Source organism: Kryptolebias marmoratus, linkage group LG20 (genome assembly GCF_001649575.2).
Source record: "Kryptolebias marmoratus isolate JLee-2015 linkage group LG20, ASM164957v2, whole genome shotgun sequence".
Taxonomy (NCBI): domain Eukaryota; kingdom Metazoa; phylum Chordata; class Actinopteri; order Cyprinodontiformes; family Rivulidae; genus Kryptolebias; species Kryptolebias marmoratus.
The window spans coordinates 14,015,775-14,040,982 of record NC_051449.1 but is presented as its reverse complement, the minus strand read 5'-3'; the positions used below and the strand labels follow the sequence as shown (position 1 = coordinate 14,040,982).

The following is a 25,208-nucleotide window of genomic DNA, read 5'->3' as shown; positions in this document are numbered from 1 at the left end:
TTTACCTTTGTACTTTTTAAAATATTTAGCTTTATTTACAAATATTTCCCCAAAGAAATGCATTGAGATCTCATCAATTCCTTCAAACAAACATTGTTCTCCGTAAAATCTGCTTCAGCGTACATACATGCGGTATTTTTGTCTTCTTGTGCCACTTTTAGCTAGCATTGTGCTGTGTTTAGCTACCTTTCTGCCACTTTTAACTAACCTTTTTGCTACTTTAGCTTATAGCAAGCCTTTTCCTGCTTTTAGCTAGCATCCAACCACATTTAGCATCTAGCTAACCTTTTGCTATTTTAAGCTTTTAGCTAGCCTTCTGCAGGTGTTAGCTAGAGTTTGCTACTTCAGCTTTAGCAAGTCTTTAACTGCTTTTTGCTTCCCATTTCCCCTCCATTTGCCTTTAGCTGATTCCCCCTATTTTAGCTACCATTCTGCCACTTGTAGATAGCACTGAGCTACATTTAGCTTAATTTCTGCCACTTTTAGCTAACCTTTTGCTACTTTAAGCCCACCTTTTACTGCTTTTAGCTAGCATTAAATCTGTATTTAGCATCTAACTAGCTTTTTGCTATTTTAAGCTTTTAGCCTTTAGCTTTAGCACGTCTTTAACTACTTTTAGCTTTTCATTTCCCCTCCATTTGCTTTTAATTGATTTTTTTTCTTTCTAGTTTTAGCTTGGATTTTGCTTCTTCTAGATTTGAGCTGTTTTGCTCCTTTTTAGCTAGTGTTGTGCTTCTTTTAGCTTTAAAGGAGGCTCGGTTTCAGCCTTCAGCCTTCTCTCTGCAAAATGTACTTTCTGCAGTAGTTCAGTCCAGACTGCTTGTATGTAGAACGTGACAGGGGCGCGTGGGATTATCTCCTAGGAGACAACCCCCCACCTGGCTCTGATTTAACTGAGATTTTCTCTCCAAACACCTCCACCTGACATTTGCCACAGCCATCTCTGTTTCATGTGGTCAGCCCCCTCCTCTCCCCCTGCAGGACCACCAGCTGTTGGATGACTGCCACGGCGCTATCTCATCGGGAGAAGGCGTGTCAGTCCCCCGGATCCGTCTCTCTCTCTCTGTCTCTCCCTTTGTCCTCGCTCGGTGCCCGGGCTGCGACACTCATGGCGGCCGTCGTCCCCGTCAGGCAGCGCTGCGGCTCGCTCAGCCCCCGGGCGCAGCTGCCGCCCTGTTACTACGAAGGCTACCTGGAGAAGCGAGGACCGAAAGAAAAGGTGGGTTTATTTTTTTTTATTATTATTGGCCCGGCAGCGCGCGTGTCCAGTGCGCGCGTGCCGTGGCTCCATTCCCCGGCTGATCCTGTGCGTTCTCCCCCAAAACAGCTTGTCAACTTCCTTATTGTACAGGGAATGGGCGAGGCGAGACGGAGCGCGCGCTGCTGGGGGGTTATTTATTTAATTGGTGTTTTTTCTCCCTTTTTTCCTGTTATGAAAGGCAAAGCATGCAGGAGCTGCTTGCAAGGTAGCGTTTGTCAGAATAACAGGACATTTGTAATGCGTGCCGCATTCAGAGGCGATATTCTCCTGACAGCTTGAGCTTTTTTTTTTAAATCCGTTCCCGAAATGTGAAAGTTACATCCAGTGAAACTGTCCTTGTCTTTTGGTGAGGTTATAAATAAGAAAAGCCCCCCACCCATCAGTCATATAAGGCTCATCTTCACGCGCACAGACCTGTAATGTGAGAAAGGCTCAGGTGCAGAGGGGCTTCATTCAGCAGCTGAGGCTCACTTACTACCATCCTCCTGGGACAGGGAATGGGGGGGGGGGGTGACAGAGAAGGAAATATCCATCATAGGAAGGAAGGGGGGGTGGGAAAAAAAAGCAGCGTTTGCTTGTATTTCTGTGCATCTGTATGTGACAGGCATCCAGGCGGCTGTGGACCTGTCTCTGTGGCAACTCCTTATATTTCTTCAACAATGCCAAGGACACCCATGTAAGTTTCACACTGCCAGCCTTTTGTGTGTGTCCTTTGCGTTGTGCTGACACTGAATCCTGTGTGTATTGTGTGCACCAGTATATGGAGAAGCTGGACCTCGGTGGGTTTGTGTCCCTGAAGGATGACAGCAGCCGCGACAAAAACCTGGAAGCAGCCCGGCTCATCCTCCGCATGAAGGACGGCGAGACCAAGCTCACGGTGCGCCCCTCCGCCTGCCCGCCTGCGCGCTCACATCTGAATATCGAACACGTTCGCGAGGATTTGACAGGTTTGTCTCTTCCAGGCGCCCAACTTGGAGTCCCGAGAGCTGTGGAAAGGCTTCCTCTACTCCATCGTAGACGTGAGTGTCAGCCTCGCTCCATCCCCGTACCGTGACCCCTTCTTTTTCTGCTTTCCTGTTAAGCAAATCTTCTCTGTCGGGTTCCATCGCAGCTGAACGTGCCATCCTGCCTCACGCTGCTGCCGGGGCAGCTGCAGATGCTGAAGGAGGTGGTGGACAAGGAGAGGTCCAGGCGGAGGGCTCGCAACCCAGCCCGAGCTCCTCCCTCGCCTCTCTCCGTTCCTTTAGTGGGCGAGATCCCACCGTGAGTCCCGGCGAGGCGCCATCGCACTTCCTGTCACGTCTGCATGGTGAGCGCTTTCCCCACCCCCGCCTAACACGCTGCTTTGCTTTTGACCCACAGATGCTTCCGTCCGGTGTCGCGCACGGAGGCCGAAGTCCTCCTGGAGAGACACCCGGACTGCGGCAACATGTTGCTGCGCCCGGGGAGAGACGGGTGCTCGCTGGCCGTCACCACCCGGCAGGACCTGAACGGGTAAGCACCCCCCCGCAGAGTGTTGTTCTGCAAAAAGCTCAACAAAACGTCCCGTATAAGGCTGCTTGTTTCTGCTTCTGACTCCAGGTCAGTGTTCAGACATTACAGAGTCACCCAGAGGGACCAAGGTGGCTATGTCATCGATGTGGAAAACCCTGTAAGTGAACGACGATTTAAATCTTCAACATGTCAAAACGCCTTTTATTCTAAAGAGAAATTCAGGGAAATTAACCCTTTGTTTACGTTTGAACAACTTTAGTTTTAGATGATCCAAACCTGTGTGGGATTTTAGCTGTTTAGTATGTTTTTACATGTTCTGCAAAAGGTGCAAAGTTGCATTAAAGCCAACCCTTCATAGAAAACCCTCACCTGACCCGCTTGAAATGCCTCGTTTCAACCTGGACGGGAACTCCAGATAATCCTCCTCCAGCAGCAGCTTTTTAAAAACTTGTGGCTGATGTTTGAGTCCTTCTCTGATGAAACAGCATTCAGATGTAGCTTTTTTTAATCAGAGCGTTCCAAATTTAGAAGTTTTGTTATGACTACAGTTCCTTAAAAGAAGGATTTCCTCCTACAGATTCCCTGCGCTACACTACACGAGGTCATCGATGCCTTGGTGGAGAGGACAGCAGGCACTCTGCAGCCTTTCCTGCTGGAGGAGCCTTATGAGGAAAATATCAGTGAGCAGAAACAAAAAAATATACAACTCTTTGTTTCTTTCCGTGCCTGTTTTAGCCCTGTGAGGCTGAACGAATCAACCTTTGTTTCTATCGTCAGCGTACGTTTCTGCCAATGACGAAAACGGAGAGCGGATTCTCCACACTGCCCCCACCAGCCCCCTCCCCAAGGCCCCTGCTCTGCCTCCGAAGCAAGGTTCGTCTCTGTGAGTAAAACGGCACGCGGGCCGAGACAGCCGGCGGGACTGACCGCCGCTTCCGTTCTCCATGCAGATCGTTGGTGCAGCAGCCCTCTGTCCAGGTCTCCTGTCGCGGACCGACGCAGCCGGACCTCCTCACCGGTGCCGGCGTCGCCCACCAACCCCATGAAGCGTCTGGTCCTCTCGCCTTCGCCCCTCTCGCAAAGTGAGTAAAAAAAAAAAAAACGGGATGTGCCGGCCGCTTCGGCACACCGTGATTTCAGCGCTTAAGTGTTGCTCCGTTGTCTCTCCGCAGCGCTCAACGAGGAGCTCAAAATGACGCTGGAGAAAAGGCGGGCCAGCCAGGAGTGACTTCGGGCCGAGTCTCCTGTTAGAACATCCCTGACCTCTGGTGTTCCACTTCTTCACGAGACGACTTCGGTGCGTGCTCATCCTGTGCCTTCTCAGTTGGAAAACGAGTGACAAAACCACCACTTTGTCTTAGGGGGGGGGGTGTTCTGGCCTCCCCTTTTTTTGTCTCATTGTGTAGCTGATGAACCTGCTGTGCATCAACTGCCTCTGACGTTTGCCGTGGTTGAGCAATGACCCACTTGTGCTGTGTCCACTTCCACAACCAGTCGCCTCTAAAAGAATTATGGAGCAACAACCAAACCCAGTCAACGGGGATCAATATGACTGGCAGCTCAAAACGGGACAGACTACAAGCGGAGCCCCATGTTTCCCTGCCTGAGCCCGACTCTGGGTGCTAACCCGCTGAAATCTCTGCTGCAACACTGGAAGCTGAAAGAGCAACCAAATCCGACTGCTCTGAGATCTACACTGCAACCTGAGATGGTCTCTGACAGTGAAACGGACCAGACAAGCTCAGAATTTCATCTCTTTCATCCCGCTACTTCTAACAAGTCTAAGAGGGAAAAAAATCTGAGCTGGACAGAAACTGGAAGCAGTTCTTGTGACTGATAAACACCCGTAAATATATTGTGGATTCAACGACTGTGACGTAGCTCGTGTGCCACACTACTGTAACTGTATGCATATTTGACCTGTTTACGTGCTCTCTGCTATTGTACATGTGCTATTTTTGTGGTGCTAAGACTTCCTATAGTTCTCTCAGACCTGCCTAAAAACCCACCAGGGGAGTTCTGTATCTGTTTGTGAGGGCGCCCTCCAGTGGGAAAGCCGTACATCGCAGCAACAGAAGTTTTCATCAGCACACTGAAAAAAAGCACAAGTGCCTGATGAGTTGTGTTCTGTTGCCAAGTGAACCTGACTTTTTTTGACAGTATTATGTCACACCTTATGTACCTGAGTACAGACCCGAAGGTGCTTAAACATCGAGAGTTTCTACACTCATATCGGACACTTTAGTCTTTGGTTCTCTTCCTTCCAGATGGGTATCAAGCTGTGAACAACTAACTCATAAGTGTCTTTTCCAATGAACAGTTTACTGAATGTTTGTACATAATATGTTGTGTCTTTTTGGTTACTTAAAAAAAAGTGTTTGATAAATATTGAAGGCATTAAATTGTTTTGCATGGATTTGTTGTGTCTTAATGTGAATCGGTGGCTTGTCTCTTCTCGTTCCCAGAATCAAAAGAAGCAAACGTTTGATTTCACCCCATAATTGCTCCCCGGCTCTCCTTTTAACGACACACCAAAGGATTTTGGAGCTTAAGGGAGCTGCTGTGTGTTTAAAAAACAAGGTTTTTCTTCTTGATTTTGTTTTTTCTTCTACCCTGAGGCTGAAGGACAAGTTCTGGGTTTTCTTGTGACGTACTTTGCCTATTTATTTATTTATTTTTCCAGATTCTTTAATTATTTTATTGGAATAAATTTCAATGAAAGGTTTACTTCTTTCAGTTTTATTTTTCTCAGAAAAAACTCTCACTCTATCTTAAAAGGTTAACCCTTTATCATCTTTCCTAAAGACTAATCCTCTCTATGATCATGTTTATTTATCAGGTAAGTATCAGGTATGTACCAAATACTTACCAAGTAATTACCAGGTATGTACCAAGTATTTACCAGTCACTTATCATATGTATCAGATATGTACTTGGTAAGTAGCTGGTACTTATCTGGTACAAACCAGGTACTTATACAACTACATTATGTATTTTACCAGACAATTTACTTAATAAAAACCTTTTTGGTTGATTTCTTTTTTTAGCAACATGCTTTTTGGTGAAAGATCTAATACGTCCACTTTGTTCTTTCCTTTTCTTGAATGTCCTAAAACTGCCTGACATTTAACCCATTATTTGCATTCAGCGTGCAGCCTTATTATATTCATTTTAATTATGGATTTTCCAACATTTTTAAAGAGAAGGTTTTTTGATTCCAACAGCATCACCTCTAAAGAGCGTGTGCAGGAACACAAACCAATAATCGAGTAATTAAAAGCCCCTCCGGTTCATTAAGAGCTCCCCTGTGCTGAGACAGACTGAGGCGGAGAACAATAAAAAAAAAGGGGGGGGGGCTCCTTTTGTTACCGCGCCCCGGAGCTGTCTCTGATCCTGGATCAGCTGCCCTCTGCTGACTGATAGCAGCCGCCAGGACCGAATCAGATCGGAGGGACGCTTCCACGACACACACACACGCACAAACAAAACAAAAACAAAAGCCTCTAACTGCCAGCCGGGCCGGAGCAGGAAGGACTCCTCCTCCTTCACCGCGGGGCAGGAGCGCCGGGAGGGGGGTGGTGTTTAGGAACCACCCGCCGGAGACTCACCGAAGGAAGAAGCGCCTTCCAGCGAGAAGACCGACTCTCTTATTTGAGGGGGGCCAGGTTAGCCACGGCTGTGTGGACTTTGCTTCACATATCAGAGGTCCTGTGCGTTTCTTACTGCAGAGACAACCTTTAAATAAAAAAAAAAGAAAAAAGAAGTGCCCCAGGCAGGTGTGCGGACTATCTCAATGGGCGCTTCCGCAGTCCGCAGGTAGGTCATTCAAAATCTGACAGCAACAACTCTTAACTAACCTTTCAACTCTCAGCTAACCTTTTTTTCTTTAAATAGTAGCCTACGTTTGTGTTTAAAGCCGAATGACGTCGAATAATATAGTTTTTTAGTTGATAAAATAGAGGGGCGGACAAATAAGGTAACTTCCGCCTGAACTGTGCACGGCTGCGTTTTACTGATTTTTCAAGTCGGTTGGTGTGTGTGTGTGTGTGTGTGTGTGTGTGTGGTGTTAAAGTGAAGTTGGCTCTGGTCCCAGACGCCTGAAGTATGTGAAAACAAATCTCGGAGCGCGCATTCCCTGACGTGCCGGGGCTCATCTTTAGTCACCTGTGCACACCTACAGCGCGCGCAGCCCCGTCAGCAGCAGGGACAGATGCGCCAGATGTGAGCTTCACTGCTGCTGGAGCTGTGAAGCTCACACGGACCTGTGCCACTTTTCTTTCTGGGGTGTATGTGGTTTGTGATGATGATGATGACGGTGTCTCAGATCACTGTTCAGTTCCTGTTGCAGCTCTCTTCTTGAGTCAGCTTTGTGGTGGAGCTTGTGTAAGTCTCTCATGGTTTTAGTACACCCCGCTGAATGCCTTTTATGGCTCTGCATTACCATCACTATGGCTCTGACAGAATTACTGCTGCGCTGACTTTAGCTCGCTCTACCCTCTCTGGCGATTGCTTTAATTTTCTTTTTTACTGTGTCCCCCTCCAACACGCCACCATCACCTTGTTTTCAGCTGCTGTAAACAGGTTTTATGCCATTTCCCTTTTGCTGTTTCACGTTTTGAACCTCTTGTCTCTCCGTTTTTCTTGTGCGGCAGACTGACGACGATGATACTCATACAACCGTTTCTCTTTCAGCCCTCCTTGGCTTCGTTTCTCCGGCCCGTTCCATCCATCTCACCATGGGCACCCTGCTGAGCGGGGCCAGTGAAGGGGCCGGTGCCCTACACGCAGAGCAGACTTCGTCACGCCGTAGATGCCGCCCGCCGCTGGCCTCGTCCCCGTACGAGCGAGCGTTTGGGGAACAATAAAGTCCAGATTCCTCCGGGATCGAACAAAGGGAGCCATGCAGCCGCTGCTGTCCCTCGGTGTCTTTTGCCTGCTGCCCGTGGCTTTGACGCTCGGGGAAGGCTCGCCACAGAGCCCCCGCAAGTCTGTGCCCTACCACAGTGAGTGCTGCCTCGGCTTTCAGCTGCCAGCTCACAAGGCGTAAGTTTTGAAGCTGACTCGCAGAGCGGCTGCTGAGTTAAAGGGATGTTCTGTCTTTAGGCGACAATGCCCTCCAGTTTCGAGAGGAGGGCGTCTTCAACTACTCCACCATGCTGCTGAGAGAGGACCTGGGGCTGTTGGTGCTGGGCGCCAGGGAGGCGGTGTTCGCGCTCAACCTCAGCGACATCTCCCAGAAACACTCTTCGGTAAGAACACCTGCATGAACGGTGCAGTGAAGGCCAGCTTTGTTTTGGAGAGGTCCCTCGTGTATTTTTTGTGCCGGCCTCATTGTGTTATTGCTTTATGGCCCAGAGGTGCAGTTTGTTTGTTTTTGACAGACTCTTTGCCCTGAAGCAAGCTCCTCAATCTGATCAAGACAAACTGTAATTTCAAAAAATGCAGCCTGACAGGCTCGCCTCGGGGTAACAAGGACCTGGAACACTATTTATTACTGTTACATCAGGCAGCGATAATCTGAATAGATCCAGCTTGCAATGTTTAAACACAAACTTTATTAACATTACCACTTTGACACATACAAGCACGGCTTTTGTGGTTGGGTTCTCTGAACAGATTATGACCAAGAAATACTTTAGCTGTTGCAGGGAAGTCTTAAAGAGTTTAATTCTGACCAGATTGACGAGCTGGTCAAGGCCAAAGTGGATTGCTGCCGTCTTAAAACAACCCCAATCTCCAGAATTTCACTAAACCTTTACATCGTCCTAAACTTTGTGACATTCTGGCAGAAACATTTTGACATTTGCTTTGATTCCTCGCTGCACGTTTAGGTTCAAAAATAGAATTATTCAAAAGCTGAAAACAAGTTTGCCTGTTTCACGTGTAACTACAAATGTGCGTGCAAAAAAAAAAACATTACGAAAACTGTCTCTCTTGTAGATTAAGTGGGAAGTTGCTGCAAAAAAGGTCAAAGAGTGTGAAGACAAAGGAAAGGACCGAGAGGTTGGTCATTCGAGTTGCAACCTTTTTACCCCTGAAAACGTTTTTGCGGTAAGCAAAACCATTATCTCTTTCTCTCTCTGGCTCTCGTTTTTCTAAATTTACAGACAGAGTGCAAGAACTACATCAGAATCCTGCATACGATGAAGAATGGCCGAATGTACGTGTGTGGAACCAATGCTTTTGATCCAGAATGTGGTTACTTGGTGAGATAAGTTCTGTTTTCCTCTCTGTCGGAGTGTTCTTTTTTTTCATAATGAACATCCCCAGCACATGCAGAATAATGTTATTTTTAAACAAACGATTTGTTTGTTGGGTCAGGATTACAAGAATGAGAGTCTAACTTTCGAGGAGACAAAAAAGGACGGCAAAGGAAAGTGCCCATTTGATCCTTTCCAGAGACATGCCTCCGTCATGGTTGGTGAGTAGAAGCCACGGCTCCAGGAGCACAAACAGCAAATAATATAAAGTAGCATCAATGTTGGGTTTTTTTTTTGTTTGTTTTTCCTGCCAGATGACCAGCTCTACTCGGCCACTTCGATGAACTTCCTCGGCTCTGAGCCCATCCTGATTCGCAGCGACCAGATGCGCACAGAGTTCAAAAGCTCCTGGCTTTATGGTAAACACGGAACTTTTATGCTTTTCAGCCGGAGCTGTTTTACGTCAATGATTTGCTCTATTTCTTTTTTTTTTTTTTTTTTATGCCAGAGCCCAACTTTGTGTCCATGACTTTGGTGCCTGAGGGTCAGCACAGCAAGGACGGGGATGATGACAAGGTGTACCTCTTCTTCAGTGAGACAGCTGTGGAGTTCGACAGCTACAGCAAGGTGGTGGTCCCTCGTGTGGCCCGTGTGTGCAAGGTCGGTGACAATAACACGCAGCCGAGCACTTCCTCTGCTGCACTAGTTCTTCCCTTTCCTGCTGCTTGATTATGCCCCCCTCCCCCCCCCCTTGTCTTTTGTAATTTTTCCGAGCAGCATAATGGTCTTTTTCTTTTGTCTGTGCCTATAGGGGGATCGTGGAGGTGAGAGGACTTTGCAAACTAAGTGGACATCCTTCCTTAAGACCAGAATAGATTGCCCAGTGCTGAACTCCAAGCTGCCTTACCTCATCCAGGACTCGTACCTCTGGTGTGACGCCACGCTGAACTGGGAGAGCTGTGTTTTCTTTGCCGTCTTCACGCCGCAGTTGTACGTTTTGGCCAGAAACGCACTCAGTAGAGGAGGATTTTAACACTTGAATATCTTTAGCATTTAGGGTGGCTAAGTGTTGCAGTTTGTGTGTTTCAGGGAGTCTTCGGATCTGTCTGCAGTTTGTGCATACAAAATGTCTGACATCAGCAAAGTGTTTTCACAGGGGAAGTACAAGACCCCAGTTTCTGTAGAAACCTCTTATGTTAAGTGGGTGATGTATAACGGAAGGGTCCCTGTCCCTCGGCCTGGAGCTGTGAGTCTGCTCTGTTTTCAGATTGGGCTGTTTTTTTTTTAAACAAGGCTCAGCAGGAAGACTTGACTCCGTTGTGCCTTCTTTTCCTTCTTCATCAGTGTATAAACAATGAGGCTCGCAACTTGGGCATAAAAGAGAGCCGGTACCTCCCGGACCAGACCCTTCAGTTTATCAAAGATAGGCCCCTCTTGGACCAGGCTGTCGAGCCAATCGAAGGGAGACCCCTGCTGCTACGAAGGGGGGCTTCATTCACGCGAATCGTAGTCGACCAAGTGCAAGCTGCAGACGGACACAAGTACCACGTCATGTTTATAGCCACAGGTGTGTGTGTGTGTGTTTAACGTTTCGTCAGTACGTCTCATTTCTAACTCGCTTGTCCTTTTCATTTCACCGTTTGAGCCTTAGACCAGACATGTGCTGTTTTATCTAAACAGAGAAAGGTACGATGCTGAAAGCTGTAAACTCCGGTAAGGAGACGTTCAACATCGAAGAAGTAGAAATCTTCCAGCCGCCTCAGCCAATCAAGATCGTCACACTTTCGAATGCCAAGGTAATTTGAAACTACTCGGTGACTTTGAAGTCAACTGTCTGATGTACGGCACGTCACTGTTTTGTTTTTTTTTTTAATTTGTTTGTTTTGCTCCATGTTTGTGGCCGTGCGCAGGGTCAGATTTATGCAGGCGCCGACTCTGGAGCAGCTCAGATTCCCCTCGCCAGCTGTGAGAGGTCCTCGTCCTGCGTGGACTGTGTTTTAGCCAGAGATCCGTACTGCGGCTGGGACAGTACCGAGGAGAAATGCGTTTCCGTTTCCAGCTCTCCAAGGTAGGCAGCAGCTGTGCAGAGGAAGCAGAGTTCATAACGGCTCCTTTTACACTTTTGTTTACTTCTTTTGTTTTTTAGAAAGCTAATCCAAAGTGTGACAGAAGGAGATGCCTCTCTTTGTACTGGTTCTGGTGAGTCAGTGTGTAGCTGTGCACGTCGTCAGTGTGCATTGATGTTGATTTTTTTTTTTAATCAGGCTGCTGGGTTTGCGAGCTTTTAAAGCAGCCCGTTGTCGGTTGGTAAATTAAACTCTTTGTTTTGATTACAGCTTCTGTTAAGTCCGTGGGCCTGTCCGGCCGGCCAGGTGATAAACTTCAACTCAGCTGTCTTTCACCTTCGAACCTGGGGAAAGGCAGATGGGAGCGGAGGGGGAAAGTCTTCGCATCCTCGCCTCGTCTGCAGATTCTTCCCGATGAGCTGGTTATTTTGAACGCTACCGCGGATGATTCCGGTCACTACCGCTGTTCGTCTGTGGAGCACTCCGAAGCTGGGGAATTTACAACCGCTGTGGTCGATTACGAGGTCCGCATCGAATCACCAGGCTCGGGCAACGACAGTCTGACTCCTGCCACTCGGGCTCAGACCGACTGCCCGTCTGTGGCTGGCCTGCGGGCTGCAGTTGCTCTCCTCGTCATTGGTCTTACTGCCCTTTTAGCCTGGATCTTTTATGAAGCCTACCCCTCTCTGCCCTGGACGAAAAAGAGTCAGACCCGGAGGATTTACGAGGAGGAGGCTGCACAGACCACAGCGAGGTCTGAACAGGCCGAGAGCAAGCTCATGATGTCTGAAGCACACAACAGCAACAGTAACAACAATTAGGCTGATGGAGGGGGGGGGAATGGGGGCACACAGTGATTCAGAGGCCAACGATGCAACACCTGCGCGGTGGATTAATGAGTCAGCAATATTGTGCTGCACTGACATTAAGATACTACGTGAATACATGAGTTAAAAAAAAGACTATTTTCAAAAGGCATGAAGTCAAAGACTTCACATTTAGTCGATATTTTTGCAAGACGACGCCTCTTCTGTTGGCCTTTTTACGGCTTCAGTGTGTCCCAAAGAAGAAGAGCAGACTGGAATAAAAAAGTTGTTTAATAACAGCTCCTTTATATAAGTGTCCCAGCCTCTGAACTTTTTTTTTTTTTTTTTTGCAATGAGCAGTTTGTGCTCACTTTTTGTGAGCAGGGCAGCTTCTCCTTCATGCTGTAACAAGCTTTGACTTCTGGAAGCGTTTCAGGCTGTTGTGCAAGCTCTTTCCTCACGTTTTGGCTTTCGGCTTGCACCTCTTCGGGTCGTCCCTCACGGATTTTTAGGTGCATTTAAGAGTAAAATTCACGACTCGCTCTTTTGTCTAAAATGCTCCAGGTGCCGTTTGCAGCTCCATAACCATAGCCATAACCTGATCATACTTACTCTTCACTGAACGCCTTTTTGTTCGTGCTCTTATGAAACGATTCACAACACGCCACCTTTTTCCACTCCACTGTGCAATGAGTTCTACTGAGTGCCAAATAAGTGTGACAGATGAATGGGACGTACATTTTTTTAAGCAGTACTACTGAATATCTGGTCCAACTGTGACACCCGAGTTTAAACCTGTAAGGAGCCATTTAAATCAAGTTTAAGTATAAAACTTTTCCACAAGGATTTTCTTTATGTATTATTGAGACTTAACTTTTGAAATGAGCACAAATGTTTGTTTTTTGGTGTAAATATGAGTTCTGTTTTGAAAATGTGCTTTTAATTGTTCGGTTTTCTACAATTTTCCTGAGGTCCCCACACTTTGCTGTCCTCAAATTGAGCCATTTCGTTTCTAACTTTTTTTTTTATAGTCCTTGCTTGGTTTCTAAATGTATTTTTGGGGTGTGTGTTTTCAGCAAGACTGTGAAAAGCAGATGTTGTCACCTACAGATATGAATCCTTTTTTGAATTTGTGTGTATAAACTCAAATTTTCTACATGTTTTCTTACAAAAATCTAAAAATACTTTGTGTTCTTGAGTCTGTAATTACAGCAGAAAAACATCCAGTGAGTGTCAACGTGCAAATTTGTTAAAAAAAAAACTTTAATATGTAATCAGCAGACTACAGTTACAATTTACCTTTTCAGACAACAGGACAGTGATTTTAGCCGTAACTCCACTTTCATGTGAGAGCAGCTAAAACACAAAGCAGATTACAGAACCAAACCGATGTCATTTACACGTGTGGAACCCAGTCCTGCAGGATTTGATCGGACAGGTGAGTACTCTTTATCTCCTGTAGCGATATCTCTTGAAGTGGAACCACAGCTGAAAGATCCCGTTGGCGAACTGACAGCGGAACCCGTGCCGGTGCGAGTACTCCCACTCCCTGTTCACGATCTTGAAAGCGATGTCCTCGTATGGCGGGCCCGCGTGGAACCTCAAGATCCCGAAGTCCTTGTTGTCGGGGCAGGGCTCCAGGAAGTACTGAGGCGTGGAGCGCTTGTCGATCAGATCCGGGTAGAAGATGTTGAACTTGTAGCCCTGGACGATCTTGGGCGGGGGGTTGTCGAAGTCGTAGTGCGTCTGGTTGTACTTGTTCCACTCGAAGCCCGTGTGGACCCGGTTGAAGAAGCGCGGCTTCCTGGGGCGGTACTTGTCGGCCCACAGGTACATTTTCCCCGAGACGGGAATCTCCACGCTGAACTGAGCCTCGTCGTTGCCCATGCCTTCTTTGGCTCGGCGCACAAAGGCGTCCTCTGCGCTTTCGTTGGCGTCCCCTGAAATAAACAAATAAAGAGTGAAGGCAACAGGTCTGCTTCAAATATGAGTCTGCTTTTATCGGCTGTGGAGCGTGAGCCCAGAGTGTCGTACCGGTGACCTGGAGCTGCCTGCGGGCCAACTGCAGCCTGTGTGTGTCTTCCTCCGGGGTGATGGTGTGAGTGTCCAGCGGCAGCTCGGACGACGTGAGCAGCGTGGGACTGTAGCGGCCGGAGTCGTAATCAGCCTGGCTCTGCTGGATCAGGTCCTCTTCCGTCAACACGGCCTCGTCCTTCCCCTCTTCGTCCTTCCCTTCGCGCTTCTCCCCTCCGTCCTGCTCCTGACCTCCTGCCGCAGATGTGGACGGACGAGCCTCCTCCTCCTCGTCCTCCTCCACCCTCTCCCTGCTCTTGCTTCTGGAGGAAGGCGCAGACGGGCCGCGTTCTTCTGCTGCGCGCTCTGCAGTTCTCTCCCTGTCACAGAACATCAAGGGTTTTGGTTTTTTACTGAAATGTGAAGTGACAGCTTATCAAAGTATTCCTTGTCTTCTTTTTTTTTTTTTAAGTTATACGGGCCCAGTGAAGATGAAGCTTCTTGGTAACTTACTCATCTTCCTCACTCCTCGGTTCCTCTTTGATGATGGGAAATAAAGGCTCGCTTTCCACTCCCTGTTCCTGTTTCAGCTTAAACAGCTTCTGGCGCAACACGTCCTGGTGTCGTTCTCTCAACCTGGACCAGAAGATTTTTGTTTTAATCATTCGCTTGTATAAAATGAAAAAGCAAACGACACACACAAGTTTTGTTAAACAGATCAAAAAGAGTTGGAAGCGTTATTTGGAGGTTGACATCATGCGGCGCCAGGGGGTTTCAAAGTATCAGTGAGGAACTCGCACCTGGCTCGGGCCATGTAGACTCGGACTTGCTGCAGCAAACTCTCCCAGTAACCGATATCGAGGTTGGATCCTCCGGCCCGGATCTTCCCCTCGATGTTCAGGTGCAGGGCTTGCAGCTGACTGTACGTTTTTCCTTTGAACACAGTCTGAACATCAGTGCTGACAGCTGTGTTGATGCCCTCACGACGGTCACCTAAGGGAATGAAAAAAGAAAAAATAATGCATGAAGCAAGTCTGTCTAGACTCACACACAGACGTATTTTCTATCTCTATATTTAGGCTCCAAAACCAGAAAAAAAATAATAAAATCACAAATCCAATCCAGTCCATACAAGGACTCTACAGAAGCAGCGTGGACAACACGTTACCTGGTCCTTTCCCAGAAGCCTCCAGCTTCCTCAGTTTGCTGATCTCATCCTCGGTGATGGTCGTCATGTCTCTCCAGAAGTCCACATTCTTGCCTTGCTCGAGCTCCATGTACACCTGCCAGACAAAGAACCAGAACCAGACAAGGTTTGTTGTTAGAGTAGAACGTGTGAAGCAACCGGAAGCAACCAAGCGTCAAAATGCAGATCAGTCTTACTTGAGCAAAATTAAAAATATATATGTTGTGAAGTATAATCAAACTTTGATACTTTGATTGCTAAAATGAGGTTATGCTTAGCTTACGATAAAATAATCACAAAAGAAAAGCTGTGTCTGTGGGGTGAGGGAAGACGAAGGCTCCAGGACATCATGACAAGGGGCGAGTGAGATTAGGAAGCCATCCTTGAGACAGAAAAACAAGCTGCTGCAGCTGTTTGTGTGCAGAAAACCCTGGTCTTGGGCACGGGTCATGGTATAAAAAGGAGGTGAAAGGGGAATCACCTCAGACACAACTGGGAACGTGTTGCTGTTTCTTCTGGTTGGTGAGTTGTTGTCTCCATTCGGCTGAATGTTTGAATAAATGTATGTATTGGTAATTAAACCTCTGGTCTGGAACTCGTTTTGTGTGTCCGTCTTTTCCGCAACATCAAAGATCCAGAAAGAGAAACTAAGTGCTGAGGTGAGATTCCTCTGATATTTCTTGACAACGTCTGCCTGCGGTTGTATGGTTGATCAGAAAACTAATCTCAGTCTTAGATTTAAAGGTTTTGACAGATTGACTAAAGATTGTACAGGTTTAAAACGCTGTAACCTTTGAAGTGTGTGGTTCTTGTTCCAGCCAGCGGCCCCGGCCTTTTAGAGTCTATTCAGGTTCTATTCTGACAAGTTTTCACTCTCGTAGGATTAAATGAAAATAAGTTCTTTCCACAACTATAACTTCACTGGAGCAGGAAAAGAATATACAAATCTAAAGAAGCAAAGTGACACGCCTGCACACGATTAAAACTGGAGGTAGAAGGTCGTTGCATCATTTCTGTTCTTGGTCAAATGTTTCCAGAATACACCACAAACAAGTTGGAAAAAACTGGGACACAAACTGTATCCATACTTGCACCTAAAACGTGCAAATAAAAATCACTTCCAAAGATAAAAATAAGATTTTGCAACGAAATTTGCGCAATCATAGAAAAGTTGATTTGGAAGATAGAACGTTTTTTATTGTTGTAAAAAGAAAAAAACAATTATAGACGTCAAACCACCTTCATGTTTTTCTCCTAAAAAAGGAAATGATTTTTAAATTATTTTTTTTATATATATTCCTTTTGGGTTAGCCAATCAATATGTAGATTTTATATAAGGTTCATTTAGTCATTTGTTTAATAAATCTTTATGTGTAGTCAAGGAAACTGCAATTACATTTGAACTTTGTTTGATATTTTTCATATTACTGCATCTGCATCAAGGGGATCACAGACAACAAGAATCTGTCTTTTTGGAGTAGCTGCAGTGGACAAATGATTGTTTTGATTGTTGGTTGGGTGTTCCTTTATGTAAATATGCCTTTGTATCATTTTAGTGACTCCGGTTTCCTCCCACAGACCAAAAAATTGAATGTTAGGTTAATTGGTAACTCTAAAATTGTCCCTAGGTGTGAGTGAGAGTGTGAATGGTTGTTTGTCTCATTTGTCTCTATGTGGCCCTGCGATGGACTTGTGACCTGTCCAGGGTGTCTTCGCCTCTCGCACAGTGATGGCTGGAGATAGGCACCAGCTCCCCGTGACCCGGAGTGGAGAAGCAGGTAAAGAAAATAGACGGATGGATCATATTAGTGTGAACATCATGAACGATTTGTAGCATTTTGCATCTTTGTGACGTTTAGATGTGACTGGATTCTAATTGTTGGAAACTATGTGCCTGGTGTCGGCCTAGTCACTGAAATGTTGCAATAAATTTCTACTTTAAGTTTACCAGTGCTCAGGTGTGCTATGTTGCCCTTTTTGGATTAACGTGGGATCGCCACCGACCTTAATGTCCTCTAGCAGATCATCCATGTCGGTGACAGTCAGCCCATTGAGGAATGTGTAAGGTTCGTGCATCTCCACAGCCAGATCATCATCCTCTGCACTGATGTACTTCGCCAGGAGGTCGATGGGCTTGGCACGGCCGTCACGAATCCTTATCTTGGACCTAAACAGATGGCAAACAACAGGATGAATACGAGCATCTGTGTATCATGGAACTGCTGTAGGAACAAACAAAACGTGACACAGAGAAGAATGACTGCTGTTACATAGGAACCAAAAAATGAAAATACCGTTGCACACCAACCTTAGCTTGGCCTGCTGCAGGTGAAAGTTGTCTTCCTGTTCAGCCCAGGTTTTGAAGTGTTCGGCCTCCTTCTCTCTCTGCAGCATTTCCAGCTCCGTCTCCCTCATGGCTTTCTCTCGTTCCCGCTCTAATCGCAGCTGTTTCACCTAAATAAAAACACACAAAGCTGGTAAATAAAGTTGCCACTTCCACTGTGTCCCAGTCTTGGTAAGTGGTTAAAAAAAACAAAAGAAAAAATCCAGTGATTCATACCTTCTGCAGTTCTCTGCGGTTCTCCTCCTGAATGCATTTGTTCCTTTCTTTAAGCTCCTTTTCACTGAGATGGCCAATGCCTTTTATATCCAATGCCTGAGAAGACACGCGGAGTAAAAATCATGATGACAACGCTTCAAAGCTCAGTTTGAAAACATAATCACACACAGTTCTGGGAGAGGAACTTACCTTTTGCCATTTGAATGTGCCTAACAGGTTGTTGTCACCAAAGGGATTGTCTGCATTGGTGTATCCCATGTATTCCTCACTCCAACCCATCTTTTCTCTCCTTTTCTTCTCCTTTGCTTCCTTCTTTGCCAACCTCCTGGCTCTCTTCTCCTCTGGCGTCTCCAGAGCCTTCATCATCTCCCTCTGTTTTTTCCTCTCCTCTTTCTCCTTGATTGCTTGGCTCTCACAATCCGACCCTGAGCTCTCCGATGACTCAGACGAACTGGCGTTCCGCCTCCCTCTGTTTTCATCCGGTCTTTCTTCGCTTCTCCTACTTCTCCCTCGCTCCCTTTCTTTGCTCCTCTTCTTCCTGTCCCGGCTTTTGTCCCTGTCTTGCCATCTTTCTTGGTCCCTGTTGCTCTTCCATCGCTCCTTGCCCGACTCCCTCGTCTGTCGGTCTCTGGAAGGGCTTCCTCTGTCAGGACTTTTTCTTCTTCTTCTCCTCCTTTCTCCGTCGCTGCTTCCATCATTCGAGTCGGAGCCGGACTGAGACCTTCCCTTCCCTCTCTCACGAGATCTACCGCTGCGATTCTCCACTTCCTTCCTCCTCCACCTCATGTTGGAATTATCTGAATCTGGACTGAAAAATAGTATGGATGTTGTTAAAATTAATATCAAAAATCCACATCCACCAGAAGGCTCAAAACTTTGTCAGAGATGATACTATAATGACTAGTGGCCTAAAATTTAGCTGTTCAGCCTTTTATCAGAACAACCACTCTGACAAGTCAAGATATGAACAAATAACATCTGAATGTGTTCTGAGGCATCTGTTGGAGAGATCTTAGCAGTAGATCTGTTTGTTCTGATGAACTGTGGGTGGGTTTTCTGTGGATTAGGTTAGCTTCCCACAGATGCCACTGAATCCCATCAGAATGGTACCTGTGGGACACTGAATCCTTAGTGAGCACCTCAGAGCTTTTACTGTGTTCTCTGAGTCTCTTCTAAGCAATGTAAGTGTCAAAGTAACAGCCAAGTGAATGCTGAAATCTACGTTTTTCCCATCTGGACTATGTATTACCTTCCACTGGTTAGAACCTTATGCTTTATGAAGGTATCAACAAGCAGGTTTACTGGAACACTCCTATTTGTCACTCGAATCATGTAAGACTTGTGCTGTGGGTGAGTTATGCACTCCTAGGCGAGTCACTGAATGTATTTTGTCGTTTCGAGGAACACCTGGAAATTCACGATAAACCGTGAGGTGACGTAAAAGTTACCTGGACGACCGATCCTTGGATTTGCTGCTCTGGCGGTGTGCTCGTCGTCTCCTCTTTTCAGCATCCGAGCCGCTGCTGGACCCGGATCGGTCCCTTTGCTGAGGTCGGACGGGAGAGCCATGGTTCGAGGCCCCGCTGCTGGATCTGCCTCGGCCCCGGGCTGTTCTCTTGGAGCCCGGAGACCGACTGCGGCCTCTCCTCTCGTCGGGAGATCGCGACTTGCTCACTCTGCTTTTGTTCCGCCGGTCTCGGCCCCGACTTCTGGACCTGGAGCGGGATCTGCGACGTGATTTCGAACCCATCACGAACTTTCTGCCTTCAAGGGGCCCGAAACGGAGCGTGTCGCGTAAATAAGAGGTGTAAACGACCGCTGAGCGTCACAACAGACTAAACTCTATCACTGTGCACCTAAAATATTTATATATTTTATTATTAGTTGCTTTATTCTCTAAAATACATCCGCTCAAAAAGAAAAAAAAATACATTGTCAAGTTTAAAACGATTAAAACTTTTTATTAAGGCACCTAAGAGCCACCTAAAAGAGGTCTTTTACATTGTAGCACATTTTAAACGTCACAATCAGCGCGATAAAAAATAAACTACAAATGAGTCACTCAATAAGGTGACAAAAGTCTTTAATGTATCTTTACAAGACTCGTGTATTTTTCTCTAACAATAAAATGACTACTAGTTTTGATAAGAAAAGCTGTAAATGCATTTTTTCTTAGACATATACTTTTTATTTCTTTATAAATATCACATCCACAGAATACCTTCTCAAGTCATGATCCTCATTCCTCTCTGAAGGAGTTACAGTTAAAATGACATTTCCTTTTTAAACAAATACGCTTTAAAAACTGTCAATACCTGCACAGCTTTCTCTTACAATGGCAAAATATTTTGCTCTATTAAAAGATTTTTATTATAATTTATTATTAATAATTTGCCATTTATGTTGCAGTTCACATCATTAATACTTTAGAGATCACGTAGAAACAAACACTTTTTCTCATCTGATTTTCAAATTCAAATTCAGTCATATGATTTTTAAGAAAACATAAAAAATAAATAAAAACACCCTGCATTCTTTAATGCAGGGAAATTATTTTAGATATCTGAAAGCAACTGGATAATGTTGCTAAAAGTTATAGAAATAATCACAAGTTATGCAATTTCTCCTTTTTTTGTTTAGAATGGCATTATTTGTGTAAAAGAAACGTATTTATTAGTTTTACTTGCTAATAAGAAAAAAAAAGAAAAGAAAGAGGGGGGGGGGGATAAGTCTGTTGGACTACAAATCCCAGAGTGCACCAGGCGCCATTACCTGTTTTCAGAGTACAGAGGAGTCTTTTCAGCAACACAGTGTTTCCCTATCCAGTGTTTTCTGTGAAGGCTTCAGCCTCTGTTGTCAGAGTTATAGTTTAGTGTAGTTTCGGGTGATTGCTCGTAGTTTTCTGTTTAATATTTATTCTTGTGAGTAGTTTAGGGAAGTGTTTCCGCAGCGGACAGCTCGGCTTCGGTCGGAGCGACGGAGCTTTTAGCTTCCATTAGCTACCAGTAGATTTACGGCTTATATCCGCGGCTGTCCTGCCAGGTAAATCTACCCAAAGCTGGGGAGGAGCTGCGATGTTTTCCCCTCGTTTCGCCCATTTCTGAGTCCTGACTTTGTGCGATAAGGCTGCGGGTCGGCGCGGTCTTTTGTTTTGCTCGGGTTCGGCCTGTTTTCTCTGCCTGCGAGCGTCGGAGGAGGAGGGGGGGTTGGATAAAAAAAGGAGAAGTTGTTGCCGCTGCAGGTTGTTTGCTGGTCAGGCTAACCCAGCCGTGTTGGTGTAAACAAAAGCTGTCGGCTCCAGATTAGCTCCCAGGATGGCGCAGCACGACCCCTCTCATGTAGCCAGCTCTCAGAAAGCTCTGATGCTGGAAATGAAAAGCCTCCAGGAGGAGCCTGTCGAGGGATTTAAGATCACTCTGGTGGACGAGGCTGATTTATACAACTGGGAAGTGGCCATTTTTGGACCACCAAACACTCATTATGAAGGGGGCTACTTTAAGGTAAGATGATCAACCTTTTAAGAAATGACAGTGATGGAGGCAATGCAGTGAACAAAACAACCAAAGTGAGTGTTTTATTTCTCCAAGGCTCGGATCAAGTTTCCAACAGACTACCCATACTCTCCGCCTGCTTTCCGCTTCCTCACCAAAATGTGGCATCCAAACATCTATGAGGTAAAGTTTCACGGCCCCGGGCTAACAGGGACGTATTTACGACGGCGCCCGCAGCTGAGTGTGGGTTTCTTCTGTTTCAGAACGGAGACGTGTGCATCTCCATCTTGCATCCTCCCGTGGACGACCCTCAGAGCGGAGAGCTGCCCTCGGAGAGGTGGAATCCAACCCAGAATGTCCGGTCAGCAGCGTCTCCCTCCTTTTGTCGTCCTTTTCTCGCCTCGTGTTTCTCTCCTTTCTTGTCCCCCCCCTTCTTTGTCCTCACTCTCTCAGCCACTTCAATAATTCACCCCTGCTCATCGTATATCATTCATCATCAGCTGTGTCTTCTTCTTCTTCACCGCTTTACAGACACCAGCAGAATCTCCACACCTACACCCCCGACCCCTTCACTCATTTACAGACAAAATTAGACTCATTTTGTAAAATCTTATGCTGTCTTTCAAAGACAAGCATACAATAAGCAGTGATAACGTGACAGTAACACGTCTGTGGTCGAAACTTTGCCCTTTTCTAAAAAACATCAAGGCACCATTTTAAGATTTAATGGTTTCTTTCTGTGCTTTCTTTAAAGGGGAAGCTGTGAGTAAAGACTTGCTGTTGAGAATATTAAAAAAACAAGTTCCACAAGTAGCGTTACAGTCGGCGCGCTGGCTGCTGTCCAGCTTCAGGGCTCTGCTGCTCTGAACTCAATTAATCTTCTTAAAATGTCCTTTTAGTAGAGGAGGGTAAAAAAAAAAGTCTGTTTAAGTTCTAATCAAGTCACCTGCTCGCGCTGAACTACGCAAAAAAAAAAACGATGCTTTGATTAGTGCATTGCAGATCGTTTTTGTTTTTTTTTCTTTTTTGGTTTTTGTTAGAAGGTGGCATCATTTCTCTGAAATGAACCGATTTCCTGATTTGTGCTCGTGTCTGCAAACACAATGGAAGAAGAGATCTGCACGCCGAGCACAAAGCTGCCACCAACTCTATGGCGGTGACCACAAGCGGCGGCGGCGGCGGCGGCAACAGCAGCTTACACGCTGCTTCCTGAAAGGACTCCCAGCTGCGTCACTCACTCGGTGTGAAGCTTTGTCTGGTGTGGGAGGACATGTCCACTCACTTCATTTCTTCTTCTTCTTCTTCTCATTAAATTATTGTTCTTGTTGTGCAATCTGTTCTCAGTGTTTTAACATCCTAAAACTGCTAAAAAAGGGGAACTAAAGTAAAGGTAGTTCTATTTAAGATTTGTTAATTAAACTACTGTAATCTTGTTTTACTCAGAATGACTTGTTCCGTTAAAAAAATTCAGTTTAACGGGTCCGGAAAAGTTTAACTTTACAGACTTGATCAGTTATGTGACAATAATTTACACTTTTCAAAGTTCCTGAGTCACAGAATGAACTTGAAGAAGGAAGTTGAATAACTATTTTAGCTTTTACTTAAGTTGCTTGTCCTTATTTGAAAACATCAGCAGTTCGGTGTTATATTCATTTCTCTTGGTTTTGCTTCTAGGACGATTCTGCTGAGCGTGATCTCTCTGCTCAACGAGCCCAACACCTTCTCCCCTGCCAACGTGGATGCCTCCGTCATGTACCGCAAATGGAGGGACAGCAAAGGCAAGGACCGGGAATACGTCGAGATCATCAGGTAAACGTTTGTGCAGCGTCTTTTTTTTTGTAACTGGAGTGATCGAAACAGATTAGTTTTAAGCCTCTCTCTGTTTTAAGAGTCACTCCAGTTTCTTCATATCTTCTGAGGACAGGGATCTGCAGAGTTAGTCCACAGAAATATAATTCAGACTTCTTCAAATCTACCCTCTCCCTCCTGTAGGAAACAGGTGATGGCCACCAAGGCAGAGGCTGAGCGCGATGGCGTGAAGGTGCCCACCACGCTGGCAGAGTACTGCGTGCGTACGCGCGCCCCGGCCCCCGACGAAGGCTCCGACCTCTTCTATGACTATTACTACGAAGACGACGACGTGGAGGAGGGCGACGGCGACTGCTGCTATGACGAGGACGACTCGGGCAACGAGGAGTCGTGACGTTCCTGTCGCCAGAAAGCCGAGTCTGGCTGACAGTGCGCTCAACCCTCATCTCTGCCTGGGTTGCCAGATGTTCTGGGTTTACAACCGAGAAATACTGGAAGCTTCCCTCTTCTAAATCGTACAAGAGCTGTTTTTTTTGTTTGTTTGTTTTTTTTCCTCCCCTTGAGTCTCAGAGGTTAAAGTGATGTCTCACCATGAGGTCAGACTTTAAGATTTGCACCAGCACAAAAGTCACCAGTTTTTGTTTTTTTAAATCTAATTTTGAGAACTGTTCCCATCATCACATTAAACATCACTTTGCTCATGAGATCCAGTCACGTGTTTTTAGAATAAGGTATGGTTGGTTAGGTACCGCCCTGAACGATCACATTTGAACTGGTGCAAACTCTTCAAAACATTGCTTGATCTCTCTCTCTCTCTCTCTCTCTCTCTCTCTCTCTCTCTCTCTCTCTCTCTCTCTCTCTCTCTCTCACTCTCTTGCATATCTTTAATTTCCCTAATTGTAACCGGGCGTCGCCGAGGCGGCGGGACTTTTTCCCGGACTCGGGGGTGCTTGTTTGTGCCGGACAAAGCGCTGCGACTATCCAGCGTTTCCGAGTTTTACAGCGCCTTTCCTTCAGTAGGATGAGACGTGGATGAATTGTCGTGTGACGGTGTTTTCAAAGTTCTTGTGCATGCCAGAACATCTTCGAAAGCTTTTTTTTTTTTGTCTGTTACTGGTGGACTGTCCCCTCCTCCCACCGCCCCACACATATACACACACATACACACACACACTTCCTGAAAGACTTGTGACGATGGAGGACTCTCCATCCGAAGGACCGGCTGGCTCAGTCCGAGAGTCAGTTTCTCACACGGACATTTTTACTAACATGAAACTTGATCTTTGCTGGGTTTCTTCTGGTTATTGTTGGATGTGTTTTTTTTCTCGTCACTCTGAGTGTGGGGTTGTGTTATTTGAAGTAGCTCAGAATTTAAATTGTGTAAGATAAGCAAGTTCTTGAGGGTGAATGCAGGGGGCAGACTAATTATTGATCAGAATAGTATTCTTCCTCTGGGTCGCTCTCTGAGAGGCCCGACGGACCCAAAGATCTAAAACACGCGTGTAAAAGAAATTCTAATGTTTGACAAGCGTTCGCTTTACTCTCATCTTTGTTCGCTCTTTGTTTTCTTGCGAACTCCATCATTTTAGTCTCTCTTTTTTATGTTAGACATTCTGCCTGCACTGTTTACTTGAATGGCTGGCCAAGAAACCCATAGTGTTTGTCAGACAGTGAACTACCAGGAGTTTCAAACTTTTTCAGCCCTGCAAATTTTTAGGCCTCCTTGTTTTACTTCTCATTACTCTTTTTATTTTTCTTTGTGATAGTTCAGAGTGGTTTTGATGATATTTTTAGAGTGTCTGGGTGTCCTGTGTGTATTTCTCATTTGTTTGTTTGTTTGTTTTCAGTCAGCAATATCGATTGTTTAATTTACTTTAAATTGGGACATCATATTGAATTTCTCAGGATAAAATTACATGCGACAAAACAATTAAGACAAGCAACTAATTTCCTCTTGAGGTGGTTTTCTGTGTTGGTTTACAGTTTCTACAGGAACCAGAATCAATATGCACACATAGCTGTATGAATGATCACCATATTGTTTTATTTACCTGTGTCTGTTTTTTATTTCAGCTATTTAAAACTGAAAAATAAAGATTTATTTGAAAGAAAAAAATAATTTGTACCGTCTTCAGTTCTTGAAGGGATCATGGAAATTGTTTCCAGTCACTCTTTTAATATATACAGGTGCTGGTCATAAAATTAGAATATCATGAAAAAGTAGATTGATTTCAGTAATTCCATTTAAAAAGTGAAACTTGTATATTATATTCATACATTACATACAAACTCATATATTTCAAATGTTTATTTCGTTTAATT

General features: G+C 45.6%; 4 protein-coding genes across 6 annotated transcripts; 3 read left to right on the top strand and 1 right to left on the bottom strand.

The window, feature by feature from the left end:
- Positions 1–65: 65 nt before the first annotated feature.
- Positions 66–5,171, top strand: stap2a (signal transducing adaptor family member 2a). Of its 2 annotated transcripts, XM_017422126.3 has the most exons (11): positions 66–1,219; positions 1,866–1,937; positions 2,019–2,138; positions 2,224–2,280; positions 2,373–2,524; positions 2,624–2,755; positions 2,843–2,912; positions 3,333–3,435; positions 3,533–3,628; positions 3,706–3,837; positions 3,928–5,171. In XM_017422126.3, exons 1-11 carry the CDS (start codon positions 998–1,000, stop codon positions 3,981–3,983), a joined length of 1,212 nt encoding a protein of 403 aa, XP_017277615.1. In that variant the 5' UTR covers positions 66–997; the 3' UTR covers positions 3,984–5,171. The 2 variants fall into 2 exon arrangements, with proteins under 2 accessions (XP_017277615.1, XP_037837869.1); XM_037981941.1 differs by lacking the exon at positions 2,224–2,280 and having other exon boundaries at positions 2,019–2,208; positions 2,344–2,524.
- A 1,001-nt stretch (positions 5,172–6,172) lies between these two features.
- Positions 6,173–13,051, top strand: sema4e (semaphorin 4e). Of its 2 annotated transcripts, none has more exons than XM_017422265.3 (15): positions 6,173–6,571; positions 7,448–7,758; positions 7,859–8,004; positions 8,696–8,758; positions 8,863–8,961; positions 9,077–9,176; positions 9,270–9,374; positions 9,464–9,615; positions 9,767–9,945; positions 10,045–10,201; positions 10,300–10,522; positions 10,636–10,751; positions 10,866–11,023; positions 11,102–11,154; positions 11,292–13,051. In XM_017422265.3, the coding sequence occupies exons 2-15, from the start codon at positions 7,566–7,568 to the stop codon at positions 11,840–11,842; spliced, it is 2,295 nt and encodes a 764-aa protein (XP_017277754.1). In that variant the 5' UTR covers positions 6,173–6,571; positions 7,448–7,565; the 3' UTR covers positions 11,843–13,051. The 2 variants fall into 2 exon arrangements, with proteins under 2 accessions (XP_017277754.1, XP_017277755.1); XM_017422266.3 differs by lacking the exon at positions 6,173–6,571 and adding an exon at positions 6,993–7,138.
- Positions 13,052–13,072: 21 nt separating this feature from the next.
- Positions 13,073–19,385, bottom strand: cactin. The gene is made up of 10 exons (XM_017422264.3): positions 19,035–19,385; positions 17,776–18,394; positions 17,587–17,682; positions 17,335–17,480; positions 17,031–17,193; positions 15,009–15,123; positions 14,641–14,833; positions 14,354–14,476; positions 13,862–14,220; positions 13,073–13,767 (listed from the first exon to the last, which is right to left on the bottom strand). The coding sequence occupies exons 1-10, from the start codon at positions 19,334–19,336 to the stop codon at positions 13,277–13,279; spliced, it is 2,607 nt and encodes an 868-aa protein (XP_017277753.1). The 5' UTR covers positions 19,337–19,385; the 3' UTR covers positions 13,073–13,276.
- Positions 19,386–20,347: 962 nt separating this feature from the next.
- Positions 20,348–25,002, top strand: LOC108239558 (ubiquitin-conjugating enzyme E2 R1). The gene is made up of 5 exons (XM_017422341.3): positions 20,348–21,086; positions 21,174–21,260; positions 21,341–21,438; positions 22,752–22,886; positions 23,070–25,002. Exons 1-5 carry the CDS (start codon positions 20,901–20,903, stop codon positions 23,278–23,280), a joined length of 717 nt encoding a protein of 238 aa, XP_017277830.1. The 5' UTR covers positions 20,348–20,900; the 3' UTR covers positions 23,281–25,002.
- Positions 25,003–25,208: the final 206 nt, after the last annotated feature.